The 20,868-nt window shown below is 40.1% G+C and overlaps 1 protein-coding gene across 6 annotated transcripts in view; it reads left to right on the forward strand.

The window, feature by feature from the left end:
- BAHCC1 (BAH domain and coiled-coil containing 1) overlaps positions 1 to 20,868 on the forward strand; it is a 184,603-nt gene that overhangs the window by 93,214 nt on the left and 70,521 nt on the right. For all 6 annotated transcript variants that reach the window (XM_053706794.1, XM_053706769.1, XM_053706778.1 and 3 more), the window contains 4 exons: positions 1,554 to 3,260; positions 14,816 to 14,921; positions 15,048 to 15,256; positions 16,931 to 17,089. In XM_053706794.1, the coding sequence (XP_053562769.1) occupies positions 1,554 to 3,260; positions 14,816 to 14,921; positions 15,048 to 15,256; positions 16,931 to 17,089 (2,181 nt within the window). The remainder of the gene's footprint in view (positions 1 to 1,553; positions 3,261 to 14,815; positions 14,922 to 15,047; positions 15,257 to 16,930; positions 17,090 to 20,868) is intronic.

A 20,868-nucleotide genomic window follows, 5' to 3' on the forward strand; every position in this document is an offset into this window, starting at 1 on the left:
GACATATAAACTTTTGTGTGATTAAAATTCACATTGATACTCTTCACCCATATAATTTGCTGCACATTCGCGGGGAGTATTTATTCCTCTTGGTTATAAACGCCAGCTACATTTAAAGCAGTTTCCTGCGTCCCTGCCAGCAGAATACCTTAGTGTCTTGTTTCTGCCTCTGGCTTACAATTTGTCTCTATTAAATGTCCTATTTTGACTGTTCGGATCAGAACAGGTGGGGATCGGCCCTGTGGTGAAACCCAAGCACTGGGGCCCAGCTGAAATGATTTCAGGAGGCTTCATGCTTCTACCATCTCCTGTGCTGACAGAGGAACCTTTTAAAATAGATCTTGCCTTTCACAATATTGTGGTTTTTCCTTAATCCAAGTTATTGAGAGACTGCAGATTCTCTGCCCTCACTTTTTACATCTCAATGATCCAGGAAACAAATTTCTCCTTGAATTTTTCTTTTATTTCATACATAAATGAATTAATAGCACATACTTGCAACAAACCATGTTGCTCTACTAACTTCCAGCTAAACGTAATATCAGAAATAGAAATGCAGAAAGCAAATTACTTAATTCTACAGTCTTGACTAGAGATAATTATTTGATAATTTTATCTGTTTTTTACCATTTTGGTCTTTGGCTGGCAAAGCTTTGATAGTGCTAGAAACTTCTTAATTTTTTTTTTTTTTTTTTTTTTTTTTTTTTTTTTTAGATTTGAAGAATTTAAATGCAACACCTGTTTTTTTTTCTGTTTTTTTTTTCTTCTTATCAATCATTGACAGCTTTCACCAAAGTATTTATCAATGCATAGTTATTAAAGGGATGTAGAAGTGCAAAGCGAAAAGGCTCTAATGCATGTTTAATCCCTGCAAATGCATTAAATACATAGTTAGTCAGCTACTACTGGGAGCTAGCTATACACATCTGGTTAGACAATAACAAGAGATATCTTAATCATGCAAGTTTAATTTTGACTTTCCTTTTCCTGGTGGATTTTTGATACTTTTACATCAAGAATTGTGGAAATAAAAGTGCTAGCGGTGCACATGCTACAACCTAAATATAAAAAATATCATGAAAAAAACAAAATGGGGACAGAGTTAGTATTTGTAGAAAAATAGGACAGGTGAGTCATATACAGATACTCTTGTGTCTATCCTCAATATATATCTACATATAAAACCTCCAGAATTTTTCACTTTGGATTAATATTGTCAGATTTATTTTCTGGTCAGTCATTGGATTTTGTGATCCGCACTGATATTTCCTGAGGATAAATATGACCCCTTAATGAATTTAGTTTGTGAGCCTGCTCCATTGAGATTGCTTATGGGCTTTAACCTAATTAAATCTACAAAGATGTGAAATATATACAGGACATGTGTTTCATGGCTGAGCAGATTTGCATTCTGTTTGTGTTTGTTTAAATCCAATTAAATTGTTAAACTCCACATTCTTTAAATGTGTTTATGTGCATTTTATTACAGTTCCCACCTTAGCTGAAATAACGTATTTTATCACACACTCATTCACTGTATTGTTCTTTTGCAGATAATTTCTATTTACGGAACCTTCCTGCTCAACCAACTCTCTTGTCTGCTAATCACAACTTCCCCAGCATTGCACGAGCTGCTCCTGGTCACCCCATCGGCTCATGTAGTAGGGACCGAGAGAATAGCCATCTGCAGAAGCCTTCCAAGGAAGCTGATCGTTACTTGGGGGGCTCTGAGCTCAACAAGGAGAAGATGGGCAAGGGAGACATGAAGGAGCGGCATCTAGAGGAGGAGGGCAAGGAAAGGCAAAAATCAGTGCACCCCATCTCAATGGACAGTCATTGCAAGGAGGACATGCATCAAAGAGGCTCTTGTGATAATCGGACCAAGCACCTCAACTCTTGTCTGATGACCTCCAAGGTTTTAAATGGAGACCCCAGCAAAGCAATGCTATCTAGTTGCACAGTTGGGGCAGGAATGCCTCGTCAAGGGAGCCAGAGCCGATGTGCCAAAGATGTAATGAGATCAGATCGATCTTTTCCTCAGCATGAGCCCCAACAACCATACAACGAGTGCCTGGAGAGGAGGCAAATGCTTCACCATTCTGTGTCATACACTGTCCCTTCCAGCCTCCCCAGCATTCCTGCCCCACTTAACACCTCCTCTGGCTCTTTTCCCTGTCTCCAGCTCCATTCCAACCCTGATGTGGTATGCTCTTTGCAGGATAAGGCTGGAAGGGAGTTAAAGATGGGCAGGCCCACCTTTGTGCCTTCTGTGGGGCACTTCACTGATAAAAGCAGGCCTTTTCAGGTGACTCCAGAGGGCTGCCATTTGGATAGGGGAGATGGAAAGGACAAGGGTCATGAAATGAACTCTGACACTCACCTCCAAGGGCCTTACTCCAACTCATTTTCACACCTGAAAGCTGAGGCTAAAGGAGATAGGAGGCAGGAGTGGCATCAGAACACAGCCACAAGGATCAAAAACTTTGAATTTTTGAACAGTGGGGGCTCAGAATCTGCTATGCAGAGGGGCATGGAGAAAGGGGGGTACTTTGAGTTGCCTCCCTCACAGGATTGCCCCCGTCCAAATCATCAGGATGTGCATTGTGTAAAAAACAGCCAATCCTGCTGCACTTTAGAAAGGGCCTCTAAAGACTCTCAGTCCCACAGCTCTCAGAAGGTTGCTAGAATAAGGCACCAACAGCACAGGCCTTCTGACATGGAGCAAACAAGTAGTAACCAGGATGGAAAGAGAAAGTCCATTGAACTGAGCTCCCTAGGCTACAATCATCTGCCCCCATGGACTGAACCTCCCATCTCAATCGGTGATGAAAGGAAGAGCTCTTACCTTGATCCCTTCAGCACAAGTTTACAACAAGCTGCGCTAATGACACCAGGCCCATCTCTGAGTCAGGAAATGCAAGGCTCGAATGATGAGGTTTCAGCAATGAAAAATTTGTTAAAGTACAGCAACCAAGCACTTATTGTGGGGCAGAGGGCCCCCTTTGTGGGTTTGGGAAACATGAAGGCAAGCTGCTCTCACCAAGAAATGAAATTTCACTCTAGTAAGTGCCAGCCAGAGCAAGAAAGGATGGACTGTGCCAGGAGCCGGGAGAACGAGTCATCTCAAGTAGATGGAGAAGTCAGACAGCCCCCTGTTGGAATTGCTGTCGCCGTGGCACGACAGAAAGATACAGGAAGCCGCCATGAGACATCCTATGGTTCTGGTTCCAGTCGACAAAGGAATAATATGGGTTTAAAAGGTATACAGAGTAGGCAACTCTTTAACATGGCAAACGCACTTGTCTGAAAAATAATTTAATTTGTGTGTATCAGAAACATGGGAGTCAATTGTATATGCAATGTTTAATACTTGTCAAACTAACTTTTCCTGTAAATCTACTCATAGCATACACAATATATTATTTTCAGTAATCGTTAGTGCTCTTTTTTACTCCATATATATTGTCAATTAACTTAAAAGGACACAAAACCATACCTTTCTTCTGTTATGTGCGATCAGTCCACGGGTCATCATTACTTCTGGGATATAACTCCTCCCCAACAGGAAATGCAAGAGGATTCACCCAGCAGAGCTGATATAGCTCCTCCCCTCTACGTCAGTCCCAGTCATTCTCTTGCACCCAACGACTAGATAGGATGTGTGAGAGGACTATGGTGATTATACTTAGTTTTTATGACTTCAATCAAAAGTTTGTTATTTTACAATAGCACCGGAGCGTGTTATTACTTCTCTGGCAGAGTTTGAAGAAGAATCTACCAGAGTTTATTACTATGATTTTAACCGGAGTAGTTAAGATCATATTGCTGTTCTCGGCCATCTGAGGGAGGTAAAGGCTTCAGATCAGGGGACAGCGGGCAGATGAATCTGCATTGAGGTATGTAGCAGTTTTTATTTTCTGAATGGAATTGATGAAAAAATCCTGCTATACCGTTATAATGACATGTATGTATACACTTCAGTATTCTGGGAATGGTTTTTCACCGGAACTACTCTGTTAAAGGTCACTAATCCTTTTAATAAATATTGTCATGTTAAACGTTTTTGCTGGAATGTAGAATCGTTTACATTGCTGAGGTACTGAGTAAATAAATGTTTGGGCATTATTTTCCACTTGGCAGTTGTCTGCTTTAAATTGTGACAGTTTCGTTTCTCCTCACTGCTGTGTGTGAGAGGGAGGGGCCGTTTTGGCGCTCTTTTGCTACGCATCAAAAAATTCCAGTCAGCTACTATTATATTCCTGCATGATCCGGTTCACTGACAGATCTCAGGGGTCTTCAAACTTCTTTGAAGGGAGGTACATTCTCTCAGCAGAGCTGTGAGAATTTTTATTGACTGTGAATAAAAACGTTACTCTATAATTTTTTATGTCAAATTTAGTTATTTACTAATGGGAACAAACCTTTGCTAAAAGTTGTGTTATTTTAAACTTGATGCTATAACTGTTTCAGTTCATTATCTCAACTGTCATTTAATCGTTAAAGTACCTCTTTGAGGCACAGTACGTTTTTGCTAAAAAAGATTATAACCAGGTTGCAAGTTATTGCTAGTGTGTTAAACATGTCTGACTCAGAGAATATCTGTGTCATTTGTTCCAATGCCAAGGTGGAGCCCAATAGAAATTTATGTACTAACTGTATTGATGCTACTTTAAATAAAAGTCAATTTGTACAATGTGAACAAATTTCACCAAACTGCGAGGGAAGAGTTATGCCGACTAACTCGCCTCACGCGGCAGTACCTGCATCTCCCGCCCGGGAGGTGAGTGATATTATGGCGCCTAATACATCTGGGCGGCCATTACAGATAACATTACATGATATGGCTACTGTTATGACTGAAGTTTTGTCTAAATTACCAGAACTAAGAGGCAAGCGTGATCACTCTGGGGTGAGAACAGAGTGCGCTGACAATACTAGGGCCATGTCTGATACTGCGTCACAGCTTGCAGAGCATGAGGACGGAGAGCTTCATTCTGTGGGTGACGGTTCTGATCCAAACAGATTGGATTCAGATATTTCAAATTTTAAATTTAAATTGGAGAACCTCCGTGCATTACTAGGGGAGGTCTTAGCAGCTCTCAATGATTGTAACACCGTTGCAATACCAGAGAAAATGTGTAGGTTGGATAAATACTTTGCGGTACCGGCGAGTACTGACGTTTTTCCTATATCTAAGAGATTAACTGAAATTGTTGCTAAGGAGTGGGATAGACCCGGTGTGCCGTTCTCACCCCCTCCAATATTTAGAAAGATGTTTCCAATAGACGCCACTACTCGGGACTTATGGCAAACGGTCCCTAAGGTGGAGGGAGCAGTTTCTACTTTAGCTAAGCGTACCACTATCCCGGTGGAGGATAGCTGTGCTTTTTCAGATCCAATGGATAAAAAATTAGAGGGTTACCTTAAGAAAATGTTTGTTCAACAAGGTTTTATATTGCAACCCCTTGCATGTATCGCGCCGATTACGGCTGCGGCAGCATTTTGGATTGAGTCTCTGGAAGAGAACCTTAGTTCGTCTACGCTAGACGACATTATGGACAGGCTTAGAGTCCTTAAACTAGCCAATTCATTCATTTCGGAGGCCGTAGTACATTTAACTAAACTTACGGCTAAGAACTCTGGATTCGCCATACAGGCACGTAGAGCACTGTGGCTAAAATCCTGGTCAGCTGATGTTACTTCTAAGTCTAAATTACTTAATATACCTTTCAAGGGGCAGTCTTTATTTGGGCCCGGGTTGAAAGAAATTATCGCTGACATTACAGGAGGTAAGGGCCACGCCCTACCTCAAGACAAAGCCAAAGCTAAGGCTAGACAGTCTAATTTTCGTTCCTTTCGGAATTTCAAACCTGGAGCAGCGTCAACCTCCACTGCACCAAAACAGGAAGGAGCTGTTGCTCGTTACAGACAAGGCTGGAAACCTAACCAGTCCTGGAATAAGGGCAAACAGACCAGGAAACCTGCTGCTGCCCCAAAGACAGCATGAACCGAGAGCCCCCGATCCGGGACCGGATCTAGTGGGGGGCAGACTTTCTCTCTTCGCTCAGGCCTGGGCAAGAGATGTTCAGGATCCCTGGGCGCTGGAGATCATATCTCAGGGATACCTTCTAGACTTCAAATTATCTCCCCCAAAAGGGAGATTTCATCTGTCAAGGTTGTCAACAAACCAGATAAAGAAAGAAGCGTTTCTACGCTGTGTACAAGATCTGTTATTAATGGGAGTGATCCATCCAGTTCCGCGGTCGGAACAAGGACAAGGGTTCTACTCAAACCTGTTTGTGGTTCCCAAAAAAGAGGGAACTTTCAGGCCAATCTTAGATTTAAAGATTCTAAACAAATTCCTAAGAGTTCCATCGTTCAAAATGGAAACTATTCGGACAATCTTACCTATGATCCAAAAGGGTCAGTACATGACCACAGTGGATTTAAAAGATGCTTACCTTCACATACCGATTCACAAAGATCATCAACGGTATCTACGGTTTGCCTTCCTAGACAGGCACTACCAGTTTGTAGCTCTTCCATTCGGATTGGCTACGGCCCCAAGAATCTTCACAAAGGTTCTGGGCGCCCTTCTGGCGGTACTAAGACCGCGAGGGATTTCGGTAGCTCCGTACCTAGACGACATTCTAATACAAGCTTCAAGCTTTCAAACTGCCAAGTCTCATACAGAGTTAGTTCTGGCATTTCTAAGGTCGCATGGATGGAAAGTGAACGAAAAGAAAAGTTCTCTTTTTCCTCTCACAAGAGTTCCATTCTTGGGGACTCTTATAGATTCTGTAGAAATGAAGATTTACCTGACAGAAGACAGGTTAACAAGGCTTCAGGATGCATGCCGTGTCCTTCATTCCATTCAACACCCGTCAGTGGCTCAATGCATGGAGGTGATCGGCTTAATGGTAGCGGCAATGGACATAGTACCTTTTGCACGCCTACACCTCAGACCGCTACAATTGTGCATGCTAAGTCAGTGGAATGGGGATTACTCAGATTTGTCCCCTACCCTGAATCTGAATCAAGAGACCAGAAATTCTCTTCTATGGTGGCTTTATCGGCCACACCTGTCCAGGGGGATGCCATTCAGCAGGCCAGACTGGACAATCGTAACAACAGACGCCAGCCTACTAGGTTGGGGCGCTGTCTGGAATTCTCTGAAGACTCAGGGATTATGGAATCAGGAGGAGAGTCTCCTTCCAATAAACATTCTGGAATTGAGGGCAGTTCTCAATGCCCTTCTAGCTTGGCCCCAATTAACAACTCAGGGGTTCATCAGGTTTCAGTCGGACAATATCACGACTGTAGCTTACATCAACCATCAGGGAAGGACAAGAAGCTCCCTAGCAATGATGGAAGTATCAAAGATAATTCGCTGGGCAGAGTCTCACTCTTGCCACCTGTCAGCAATCCACATCCCGGGAGTGGAAAACTGGGAGGCGGATTTCTTGAGTCGCCAGACTTTTCATCCGGGAGAGTGGGAACTTCATCCGGAGATTTTTGCCCAAATACTTCGACGTTGGGGCAAACCAGAGATAGATCTCATGGCGTCTCGCCAGAACGCCAATCTTCCTCACTACGGGTCCAGATCCAGGGATCCGGAAGCGGTTCTGATAGATGCTTTGACAGCACCTTGGAACTTCGGGATGGCTTATGTGTTTCCACCCTTCCCGCTGCTTCCTCGATTGATTGCGAAAATCAAACAAGAGAGAGCATCTGTGATTCTAATAGCGCCTGCATGGCCACGCAGGACTTGGTATGCAGATCTAGTGGACATGTCATCCTGTCCGCCTTGGTCTCTACCTCTGAGACAGGACCTTCTGATACAGGGTCCATTCAAACATCAAAATCTAACTTCTCTGAAACTGACTGCTTGGAAATTGAACGCTTGATTTTATCAAAGCGTGGTTTTTCTGAGTCGGTTATTGATACCCTGATCCAGGCTAGGAAGCCTGTTACCAGAAAGATTTACCATAAAATATGGCGCAAATACCTATACTGGTGCGAATCCAAACGTTACTCCTGGAGTAAGGTTAGGATCCCTAGGATATTGTCCTTTCTACAAGAAGGTCTAGAAAAGGGTTTATCGGCTAGTTCATTAAAGGGACAGATTTCAGCTCTGTCCATCTTGTTGCACAGGCGTCTGTCAGAAAATCCAGACGTCCAGGCTTTTTGTCAAGCTTTAGCTAGGATCAAGCCTGTGTTTAAAGCCGTTGCTCCGCCATGGAGTTTAAACTTAGTTCTTAACGTTTTACAAGGTGTTCCATTTGAACCCCTTCATTCCATTGATATAAAATTATTATCGTGGAAAGTTCTATTTTTAATGGCTATTTCCTCGGCTCGAAGAGTCTCTGAGTTATCAGCCCTACATTGTGATTCTCCTTATCTGATCTTTCACTCAGACAAGGTAGTTCTGCGTACTAAACCTGGGTTCTTACCTAAGGTAGTTACTAACAGGAATATCAATCAAGAGATTGTTGTTCCATCCTTGTGTCCAAATCCTTCTTCAAAGAAGGAGCGTCTTCTACACAATCTGGATGTAGTTCGTGCCCTCAAGTTCTACTTGCAGGCAACTAAAAATTTTCGCCAAACTTCTTCCTTGTTTGTCGTTTATTCTGGACAGAGGAGAGGTCAAAAAGCTTCTGCTACCTCTCTCTCTTTCTGGCTTCGTAGCATAATACGTTTAGCCTATGAGACTGCTGGACAGCAGCCTCCTGAAAGAATTACAGCTCACTCCACTAGAGCTGTGGCTTCCACTTGGGCCTTTAAGAATGAGGCCTCTGTTGAACAGATTTGCAAGGCTGCAACTTGGTCTTCGCTTCATACTTTTTCCAAATTTTACAAATTTGACACTTTTGCTTCTTCGGAGGCTATTTTTGGGAGAAAGGTTCTTCAGGCAGTGGTTCCTTCTATATAATGAGCCTGCCTATCCCTCCCGTCATCCGTGTACTTTTGCTTTGGTATTGGTATCCCAGAAGTAATGATGACCCGTGGACTGATCGCACATAACAGAAGAAAACATAATTTATGCTTACCTGATAAATTCCTTTCTTCTGTTGTGCGATCAGTCCACGGCCCGCCCTGTTTTTTAAGGCAGGTAAATATTTTTTAAATTATACTCCAGTCACCACTTCACCCTTGGTTACTCCTTTCTCGTTGATTCTTGGTCGAATGACTGGGACTGACGTAGAGGGGAGGAGCTATATCAGCTCTGCTGGGTGAATCCTCTTGCATTTCCTGTTGGGGAGGAGTTATATCCCAGAAGTAATGATGACCCGTGGACTGATCGCACAACAGAAGAAAGGAATTTATCAGGTAAGCATAAATTATGTTTTTTCATTTATGATATAACAGAAGCAAACTTTCAAATTTGCTTCTGTTATATGATTAGCCTCATTCTCTTGGTATCCTTTGTTGAAGGGGCAGCAATGCACTACTGGGAGCTAGCTGACAGCTAATAACAAGGGGCATATATGTGCAGCCAGCAATCAGCAGCTTCTGAGCCTACCTAGGTATACTTTTTAACACTGGATATAAAGAGAACTAAACAAATTAGACCATATAAATAAATTAGAAAGTTATTTAAAATTGCATGCTCTAATAAAAGACACATTTTGGGTTTCATGTACCTTTAACTATTTGATCCCCTTAACTGTCTTTTTTTATGCAATATAATATAACACCCATGCTATTAGCATCTGCTTTTAAAATGGCTAAGTATACAGTCGTAATTAATGGGACAGTGTACTGTACTTTTACCTGCTGGACGGCATTAAACTGTTTACAGATTGATCCTTTGACTTTATTTTGTAACTTGAAATAGCCGGTGTTGCCTGGTGAAACCTCTTTCTATACTGGAAACTTCAATACTGCAGTAATGGGTACAGAAAATGTAAACAAGAGGCAACAGAAGATATCTCCCTCCCAGTGGGAATGTGAGATATAAGTACTTTTAAGACAAAGGGCCTTTTTGCATATAGAGAGCTATAAGATAATGTCTGTTCTCCCTGCAGCACAACCCATTTGATTATGTTGTTGGTTCAAACAGCTATTTAATTTACACAAATAAACCTAAAGTATTACTTTCTCATGCATTTTATTCACTGTTGCTAGCAAAATAAGTTGGGGGAAAACATTTTTTTAATGACACCATGATTTTTGTGGGCAATGAAAAGCACCAGAAGCAGCAGGTTTTTTGTTTATACTTTCCTCACTTGAATTTCAAAAGGAAATGTAATTTTAGCAGAAATAAAACATTTTTCATTCATTTATTTATTTATTGTTAAGTAAATAAATGGGGGAAAAACACACATTTATTTTAGCAGAGAATCATAATCTGGCCTATTGCTCCCTGCAGCCAATCAGAAGCTGCCTTGCTTGGGAGAAACAGACTATGATAAACATAGCTAAGTAAAGAAGAAAAAGATCAGCCAGATTAGACGTTTGCCTATTTTGTGAAGTTAAATGATGTTGAATGTTTTATCTGTGCTAAAACTGTATTTATTTTTGCAACAGAACTTCTCTAGATGTGCTATATAATAACTGTGTTCCTCTCACTGCTTATAGTAGCTCCTTCTCTAGATATGCTATATATAACTAATGTGTTCCTCTCACTGCTTATAGTAGCTCCTTCTCTAGATGTGCTATATATAACTGTGTTCCTCTCACTGTTTATAGTAGCTCCTCCTCTAGATGTGCTATATATAACTGTTCCTCTCACTGCTTATAGGAGATCCTCCTCTAGATGTGCTATATAATAACTGTTTTCCTCTCACTGCTTATAGTAACTCCTTCTCTAGATATGCTATATATATAACTAATGTGTTCCTCTCACTGCTTATAGTAGCTCCTTCTCTAGATGTGCTATATATAACTGTGTTCCTCTCACTGTTTATAGTAGCTCCTCCTCTAGATGTGCTATATATAACTGTTCCTCTCACTGCTTATAGGAGCTCCTCCTCTAGATGTGCTATATAATAACTGTTTTCCTCTCACTGCTTATAGTAGCTCCTTCTCTAGATATGCTATATATATAACTAATGTGTTCCTCTCACTGCTTATAGTAGCTCCTTCTTTAGATGTGCTATATATAACTGTGTTCCTCTCACTGTTTATAGTAGCTCCTCCTCTAGATGTGCTATATATAACTGTTCATCTCACTGCTTATAGGAGCTCCTCCTCTAGATATGCTACATATAACTAATGTGTTCCTCTCACTGCTTATAGTAGCTTCTTCTCTAGATGTGCTATATATAACTAATGTGTTCCTCTCACGGTTTATAGTAGCTCCTCCTCTAGGTGTACTATATATAACTTTTCCTCTCACTGCTTATAGGAGATCCTCCTCTTGATGTACTGTATATAACTCTGTTCTTCTCACTGCATATAGTAGCTCCTCCTCTAGATGTGCTATATATATAACTGTTCCTCTCACTGCTTATAGTAGCTCCTCCTATAGATGTGCTATATATATAACTGTTCCTCTCACTGCTTATAGTAGCTCCTCCTATAGATGTGCTATATATATATATAACTGTTCCTCTCACTGCTTATAGTAGCTCCTCCTTTTAATGTGCTATATATAATTAATGTGTTCCTCTAGCTGCTTATAGTAGCTCCTCCTCTTGATATGCTATATATAACTGTGTTCCTCTCACTGCTTATAGTAGCTCCTCCTCTAGATGTGCTATATATAACTGTGTTCCTCTCACTGCTTATAGTAGCTCTCATCTAGATGTGCTATATATAACTGTGTTCCTCTCACTGCTTATAGTAGCTCCTCCTTTAGATGTGCTATATATAACTGTGTTCCTCTCACTGCTTATAGTAGCTCCTCCTTTTGATGGTATATATAACTGTGTTCCTCTCACTAATTATAGTAGCTCCTCCTCTTGATGGTATATATAACTGTGTTCCTCTCACTGCTTATAGTAGCTCCTCCTTTTGATGGTATATATAACTGTGTTCCTCTCACTAATTATAGTAGCTCCTCCTCTTGATATGCTATATATAACTGTGTTCCTCTCACTGCTTATAGTAGCTCCTCCTATAGATGTGCTATATATAACTGTGTTCCTCTCACTGATTATAGTAGCTCCTCGTTTTGATGTGCTATATATAACTATGTTCCTCTCACTGCTTATAATCGCTCCTCCTCTAGATGTGTTATTAATGGCTAATGTGTTCCTGTCACTGCTTATAGTAGCCCCTCCTCCTTTTTAGAATTGCTCAGGATAACTATGCTCTTCTACTTCTCTGTATAAATGCTTCTCACGGTTCCTCCTCTAACTCCTCCTTACATTCCTCTAATTGCCTCATATAACCCTCTTAGCTAACATCTACATTCAACAACTCCCATAAATGGTTTCTGTAATTCCCCCTATAAATGGACATAATAATGCAACAATAAAATGTTCTAATGTGCTAGATGATTTTATTGCACAAATGGCTTGTTTGTAACTGTTTAACCCCCTGCAAAATGTTTAAAAGATCTTTATACAGCAATGATAGAGGAGTTATTTCTACAAAGCAAGGATGTTTCACTTTTTTAAATCCCACAAAATAGTTTTAACACATAATCTCCTGCGAGAGGCATTCTGCTGAGACTGTCCTGATCAGGACACAGCATATACATATAGCCACCAATCTCCCTTCAGTACTTTGCCAACGGTGTGTGTTGCAGGACATTAAAGGGACAGTCTACTTCAGAATTTCTATTGTTTAAAAAGCTAGATACTCCCTTTATTACCCACTAGTTGATAAGCGATCCTGCGGTGGATTCTTTCACCAACCTGCCATTTTTGGAATCCACCTGGATGCAGCTTCACTGCATCCAGGTGAATTCATTTGGCTGCGCACGCAGCCAACAACATTCTGTCGGCTGCCTTGCGCTGCCAACATTCCTTTGAGGATGCGTGCGCAACTGCCGACGGCGACAGACGTGTTATGAATGCGATTATAGTATAGATTCCCCAGTTTTCCATAACCTTCACGGTTATATAAATATACTTTTTACCTCTGTGATTACCTTGTATCTAAGCCTCTGCAAACTGCCCCCTTATCTCAGTTCTTTTGACACTTGCATTTTAGCCAGTTAGTGCTGACTCATAAAAAACTCCACGGGAGTGAGCACAATGTTATATATGGCCCACATGAACTAGCGCTGTCTTGCTTTGAAAAAAATGTCAAAATGCACTGAGATAAGAGGCGGTCTTTAAGAACTTAAAATTTAACATATGAGCATACATAGGTTTAGCTTTCAACAAACTATAACAATAGAACAAAGAAAGAAAATTTGATGTTGAAAGTTGTTTAAAATTGCATGCCCTATCTGAATCATGAAAGTTTAAATTTGACTAGACTGTCCCTTTTATAGGTATAGAAAATTAAAAAATATATCTGATAGAGCATTATATAAACATGTTAATGTTTGTTTTTCTAGCAAAAAATGTTTTAGGTTATAGTTTTAATTTTGATTTTAAAGATAACAAGGGTTGCTAATGTGCTTTACTGGATTAAAAAAAATTCAAACAAAATGCAAATGGGGTTGAACATATAGTTAGTTGGCTCTCTATTAGTAATAAACTACTGGGAGCTATCTAAACAAATTTGGTGAGCCAATGACTAGAAACATATGTACACCAGTTTCTTTAAATTGCATGCTCTTTGTGACCCATCAAAAATTCAATATTGGCTTTCATGTCTCTGTAAGGTCTGATTGCTCCATAGCAGAAAAGCAAAGTGTTTATACAGTAACTCTCTATGTCTTTGTGAACTTTTTGTATTCATATCACTAAACAGAGCAAAATATAATGTTCTAGTCTAAATACTATCTAATGATGCAGCAACCTAGCAGCATTTTGTTATGTTAGCTTTGGGTGGTTCTTTTTCTTTCATACTAACGTGCTGCCCAGGCCTAATGTTTGTGCCAACTCTGAGGGGTAAAGCCATGAATCCATTCTGTTAATTCCGGATTACTAAAGTGAATCCCTTTGAGAGGAAACATTTTCTGAGTAGGAGGAGGCGTGAGAGATTTCTGTCTGATGTGTGAGGAGAGTGATGTCAATATGGTTGGGGAGCAGAGAGGAGGGGCGCTGGCAGGAAAGGAAGATCTGGGGTTACCAGAAGCCCATGGCTTATTCATGACACATGGCTTTCATTAGCCGACTTCTGAACCAGTCTGATGAGATGCATCTTCCAGCGTAAAGAGACATGAAACTCAAAATGTTTATTTTATGATTCAGATAGAGCATTCAATTTTAAACACATTTTCAAATTACTTCTGTTATCAAATTTGCTTAATTCTCTTGGAATCCTTTGTTGAAGAAGAAAACTAATTTGATAACACAACTACATTGGAACGTTGTTTAAAATTGCATGCTCATTAAAGTTTAATTTTGACTTTACTGTCCCTTTAAGGTCTTTCATAGTCTAGTCAGCTGGCTAGATTTGTAGAATTAAAATATTAACACTTTTAGTTTTTTAATTCATCCTACGAATACTTTTGATTGTTAATAATAGCGTTAGAATTACATAAAGTTCATAGCCATAACAGTGAGCCCATTAATATATGCATACAACAAACTTTCTGCTTGGGGGGAAAGTGTGGCCTATATTTGTACCAAAATTACTGTCAAGACAAGCTTGGATTTCCTGTTCTTTCATCAAGTATTAAGACTTCTAAATAATAAGAACAAGAGTTTCATGTTGTCTACATTTATGGCAGAGGGCAATTGCTGTCATTTGTTTTAAACTGCAAATTCCTGGTTTATTTCTCATATGTTGTTCTCCTGTGTGACAGCTGGCTCTGGACGATCCATGCATGTAATTGACCTGGATGCAGAAGAGGAGAGAAGCCGCCTGTGTGATGAGAGGCTAGGGATTTCTGGAAGGGACCTCTTGATGCAGTGAGTACTTCTAAAGACAAATTGTAGGTTCTCAATGCTGCTTGAGTCTATTCCGTTTTGCATATATAGAAAATCTCATATCACATCTTATGTTGCAACTTATATTTGTTGGCACATAAATTTCAGGGAAAACAAAGACCTGGTGGAGTTTGCCAGAATCCATCCTTCCAGTGGTTGTCCTGGAGACCTTACCCCTCACCTCATGCTAGCCAGTGGCTCCTCTCTCCAAACCAGCCAACTAGGAGGAGATCCCAACACACATGCCCACCCTACACACCCTCATTGGTTGCCCAGAACCAGGAGTCCCTCCATTTGGATGGGGGGACATTCCTATGGTGAGTATAATATCAAGCAGCACTTTTATTGAAAAAACGCTGCACGTCTTAGAGAAGGAGTTGTAAGGAGACATAAGTGTTTATTTGCCATTCAGCTTTATATATATATTGCTTATGCCTCATCAACACTATCTATAAGCATTCAATTTTCAAAGAAGCAACTTGGGTTCTTGGTGCTACCATCTTGTTTTTATGCAAAAGTACATGTTGTGTCTATTATATATAATATAAGAATTGAGATTACTACATCTCACCTTACTGGCAAATAACAGGGAAATTAGTAGTCAAGTTCAAGGACACAGGTATTTAGTTTGATTTGACTCTTTCTTTTGGAGTTTATGTCGGTGATGGTTCTGGGGGTGCAGCTTCCATATATCTCAAAGCTGTCACCAGTCATACATTTTACATATCTTTCACCCTATACAGAAATAGATGAGATAAATGGGTGGGGTGGGAATAAGGAAAGCAAAAATAATCATAGGATAATGATGACCTCCCTACCAGTATTATCCTCTTGATAGTTATCTTTGTGTCAGCTTTTGTTTGCACCCTAACTTTGACAGATAGCTCAGCATGCTAATGCACTGTTCCTGAGCTCTGTTGCAACCCGAGGGTTGCAGATTCGATCCCCGGCGAGGTCCACTAAGCCTTTCATCCTTCCGAGGTCGATAAAATGAGCAGCGCCTTGAGACCCTTATGGGTGATTAGCCGCGCTTTACAAGTACCCCATACATACATACATACATACATACCTAGAACCTCTGGTTGAAAGTATTTTTGACAAAAAGTACAAGCTGAACAATGGGAAGCAGGTAAGGGAGTAATTTGAGTATACACTTACAGAAAGGGTGGTTGATTTATGGTATAGCCTTCCGTTCCAATAGATGTAGTTGTGACATATACTGCAAGTAAAAGGATGTTAAACAGTAAATACATGCTAGCGATTGAGATGTATTTAAAGCAAATATTCAATTTTTTTACAATTATATTAGTTGTTTAAATATTGAAAATATAAGTTTAAATGTTTAGTTTCTATAAAGTACTTTAGTTTCTGTAAAGTAATAGGCTCTGCCATGTTTGAACTGGTATTCTGTTTGTCTCTATCCTGATACTAAATTAAAGTGAATGTAAATTTTGATTCTAAAGTGCCTGGTTTTTAAAAATTCGATTAAAAACAGGGGCAATTTAATTCATCAAAATTTACATTTCAATTGTGTTGTTAAAAAAATACTTACCTTTTAATCTTGACAGCCGGTCCAGCTTCATCCACCTGTCGCAAAGCCTCTTCCTGGGTCTAAAATGAGGAATTCTGCTTCCTCCAATCACGGCGTTTAATCAGACACTGATCCCCTCCAGGGGGGAAGCTGTGATTGGAGGATGACCGATCTATCATTTCTGACGTCCGAAATGGCTTACGATGACCGGGGGAAGCTGGAGCGGCTGTCAAGTTTAAAAGGTAAGTATTTTTTCACAACACAAGTGCCCCATGTTTTTAATCGAATTTTTAAAAACCGGGCACTTTAACATCAAAATTTACATTGATATTCACATTAAGCTTATGTTCAGAAGTGAATATGGGTTTGACTCACTCAATGGACCTTTTAGTTCTTATCTGTTGTCAAAATCAATGTTTCTATATTGATTTCTCATCTCTCTATATCTCTATCTCTACAGGCATCAGCCACCCAGCTCTGCATCAGAATCTACCACCAGGATTTCCGCCTTCCATGCCTAGTGCCATGCAGCCAGTGTTTCCATTGACACAGGATCCATCTGCCCAGCTTGTCATACTACCTCCGGAGCCTTCCCCCCACACTGCTCCACACCCGCTCGGTAAGTGGGCACCAGACAGGAAATTCCTCCCAGTATGTTTTTGTGAAATCTGCTGTGTTTATGTGATGGCTCGCTCTCCCTGTAACAACAACCATAAATAAAGGAAGGTACTGTGCTAGTTACTTAAAGGACAGGTTCTAAGAGAAAATAAAATAGATAAATGTTATATATTGTGCCATTAGTAGCGTTTAATTATAAGGTCCAGCAAAATATACAATGCTGCACAATAAACAAATCTAGAAGCTTTTAGAAAATAATTGACAGGTAATGAATGACAAAAGTCTAATCTCATTTATCATAGTATTCTTGTTACGCTGACTTTCATATGATGTGATTTAGCAAGACCAAAACCCTAAGAAACATTAATGTGTAATTAAACAAAGACAACTGATAGAACCACTTTAAAATGGGTGATAACAACAGTTTTTTGTACATTTGAAGATTTACTAATCTTGCCCTAAAATTAGGATGAAATGTGCTGAAAGGACCACTAAATGCAGTAGAATTGCTTAATTAACAAGTATATATTAAAAAGACAATGCAATAACACCTCTTAATTTCAAATAAGCAGTAGATTTTTTTTCTGGCAAATTGATTTTATTTCCTATGACATGGAGAGTCCACAACGTCATTCCAATTACTAGTGGGATATTCAACTCCTGGCCAGCAGGAGGAAGCAAAGAGCACCCCAGCAAAAGCTGTTAAGTGCAACTGCCTTACCTGTAAACCCCAGTAATTTTTTTTGCCTCTTTCAAAGGAGGTTGTGCGAAGTTGGTGTCTGAAGAATTTAATCCTTTTATGGGTATTTTTCCCTGCAAGCAAAGATTGGGGTCTAGCTGTGTCCACGTCAATCTCTTGAGTAAGAGTAGTGGTGGCTTTTAGCAGTTAAAAAGTGGCGAGGAAGTCTTTGCTTTACTTTTAACACTTTACTACCCCTTTGAGGAAAGCCAGAGTTAGTTACTCTGTCCTTTCTTTTCCTACAGGTCCATGACAGGGAGTGAAGTGCCTACCACACCTAAGGATCAGCATCTCTTATGCAGTTGGATCTAAGGTAAGTGCTTTTGCCTTCTAGGTATAGAAGGACAGCAGCACTTAAGAGGTTAACCCTTGTTTTCAGATCCTTTTATCTAAGGGACATAATAATACTTATTTAAGGATTCATATGGGGACAATATAGTTGGCACACTAAATATGAGACGGTTTATTTGATGGAGGTCAATTTCAAACTTTATTCAGTATGAGACTTGAGGGAAAGAAGGGATGTAAGGAGTTAAATAGTAAAGGATATTCTTTATTTCTTTATTTATTCATATGTGGCTATGTATGAGGCTATGGGCTATTTATTGCTTATTTGTGTTAAAACGGGAAAGCGTTTTTAAACTGTTTTTCACTTGTGCATTTTGTTTTGCTCTGAATAGAATATTGCCCCGTTATTGTGACACCTGCACTTCCGGTTTAGCGAAGCGGTGCCGTTGCGACCTCAGTAAACTTTTGCTATGTAGGAGATGATCCAGCTCTTCTCGTGTCGGCTGTATTACTTATTCTACCTCTATCGTTTAAGAGGAGATCTCTTCAGGGAGTCCGTTTTTTCCTCTTACTAGTGGGGTATTACTTTTGGCAGTAGGGGCCTCAGGCAATCTGAGGGTTTTTTCTAAATTTTTCCTTATATGGTTATTATTAAAATGTAATAGATAATATTTAATTTTCTTTGTTAATCTTTAATTTGCCATTACTTGTGGGGCTTGTTACCTATTAGCCATGGACTCGGAACAGATCCATCTCCATAGATAAATGTTTACTTTGTTTAGAGGCCCAAATTGTTCTGCCTATGCAATTTTGCTCCTCTTGTTTAACCTAAACTTTAAAATTTAAGGATAAATTACTCCCTTCTGAGCCTACTGTCTCTCAGGATAATGCTGTGCGTGACATGCCTCAGCTTTCTCCTCAAACGTCCCAAGCCTTAATTGTATCTCATATTGTGCCTTCTGTGTCCTCCCATCCACCTGGGGGTGTTTATTTACCTGGGGATTTTGCCATTCAGATTTCTTCTGCAGTTACAGCGGCTTTGTCAGCTTTCCCTTCATCGGGTAAGCATAAGAGAAAATCTAAACATCTGCCTGATACTAAGGCTTCTGACTCTGCATTAGCCACTCTTTTTTCAGGTGTTTGATGAGGAGAATACTTCAGTAGCTTCTGAAGGTGAGATCTCAGACTGACACTTTAGCAGAAAAATCTTCAGAAACTGAAGAGGTTAATTTCTTCTGTTATGTGTGATCAGTCCACGGGTCATCATTACTTCTGGGATATAACTCCTCCCCAACAGGAAATGCAAGAGGATTCACCCAGCAGAGCTGCATATAGCTCCTCCCCTCTACGTCACTCCCAGTCATTCTCTTGCACCCAACGACTAGATAGGATGTGTGAGAGGACTATGGTGATTATACTTAGTTTTTATAACTTCAATCAAAAGTTTATTTTACAATAGCACCGGAGCGTGTTATTACCTCTCTGGCAGAGTTTGAAGAAGAATCTACCAGAGTTTTTACTATGATTTTAACCGGAGTAGTTAAGATCATATTGCTGTTTCTCGGCCATCTGAGGGAGGTAAAAGCTTCAGATCAGGGGACAGCGGGCAGATGAATCTGCATTGAGGTATGTAGCAGTTTTTATTTTCTGAATGGAATTGATGAGAAAATCCTGCCATACCGTTATAATGACATGTATGTATACTCTACACTTCAGTATTCTGGGGATGGTACTTCACTGGAATTACTCTGTAAAAAGTACATTAAACCTTTTAATAGGTATTTATTATGTTAAACGTTTTTGCTGGAATGTAGAATCGTTTGCATTTTCTGAGGTACTGAGTGAATAAATGTTTGGGCATTATTTTTCCACTTGGCAGTTGCTTGTTTTAATTGTGACAGTTTCGTTTCTCTCTCACTGCTGTGTGTGAGGGGGAGGGGCCGTTTTTGGCGCTCTTTGCTACGCATCAAAAATTTCCAGTCAGTTACTCTTGTATTTCCTGCATGATCCGGTTCATCTCTAACAGAACTCAGGGGTCTTCAAACTTCTTTGAAGGGAGGTAGATTCTCTCAGCAGAGCTGTGAGACTTATATATTGACTGTGATTAAAAACGTTGCTCTGTAATTTTTACGTTTCAAATTTAATTATTGTTACTTTACTAATGGGAACAAACCTTTGCTAAAAGTTGTGTTGTTTTCAAGGATTGATGCTATAACTGTTTTTCAGTTCATTATTTCAACTGTCATTTAATCGTTTAGTGCTTCTTTGAGGCACAGTACGTTTTTGTTAAATAAGATTGTAACCAAGTTGCAAGTTTATTTGCTAGTGTGTTAAACATGTCTGATTCAGAGGAAGATACCTGTGTCATTTGTTCCAATGCCAAGGTGGAGCCCAATAGAAATTTATGTACTAACTGTATTGATGCTACTTTAAATAAAAGCCAATCTGTACAAATTGAACAAATTTTACCAAACAGCGAGGGGAGAGTTATGCCGACTAACTCGCCTCACGTGTCAGTACCTGCATCTCCCGCCCGGGAGGTGCGTGATATTGTGGCGCCTAGTACATCTGGGCGGCCATTACAGATAACATTACAAGATATGGCTACTGTTATGACTGAAGTTTTGGCTAAATTACCAGAACTAAGAGGCAAGCGTGATCACTCTGGGGTGAGAACAGAGTGCGCTGATAATACTAGGGCCATGTCTGATACTGCGTCACAGCTTGCAGAGCATGAGGACGGAGAGCTTCAT

The sequence above is a fragment of the Bombina bombina genome, chromosome 1, assembly GCF_027579735.1.
Source record: "Bombina bombina isolate aBomBom1 chromosome 1, aBomBom1.pri, whole genome shotgun sequence".
NCBI classification, from domain to species: domain Eukaryota; kingdom Metazoa; phylum Chordata; class Amphibia; order Anura; family Bombinatoridae; genus Bombina; species Bombina bombina.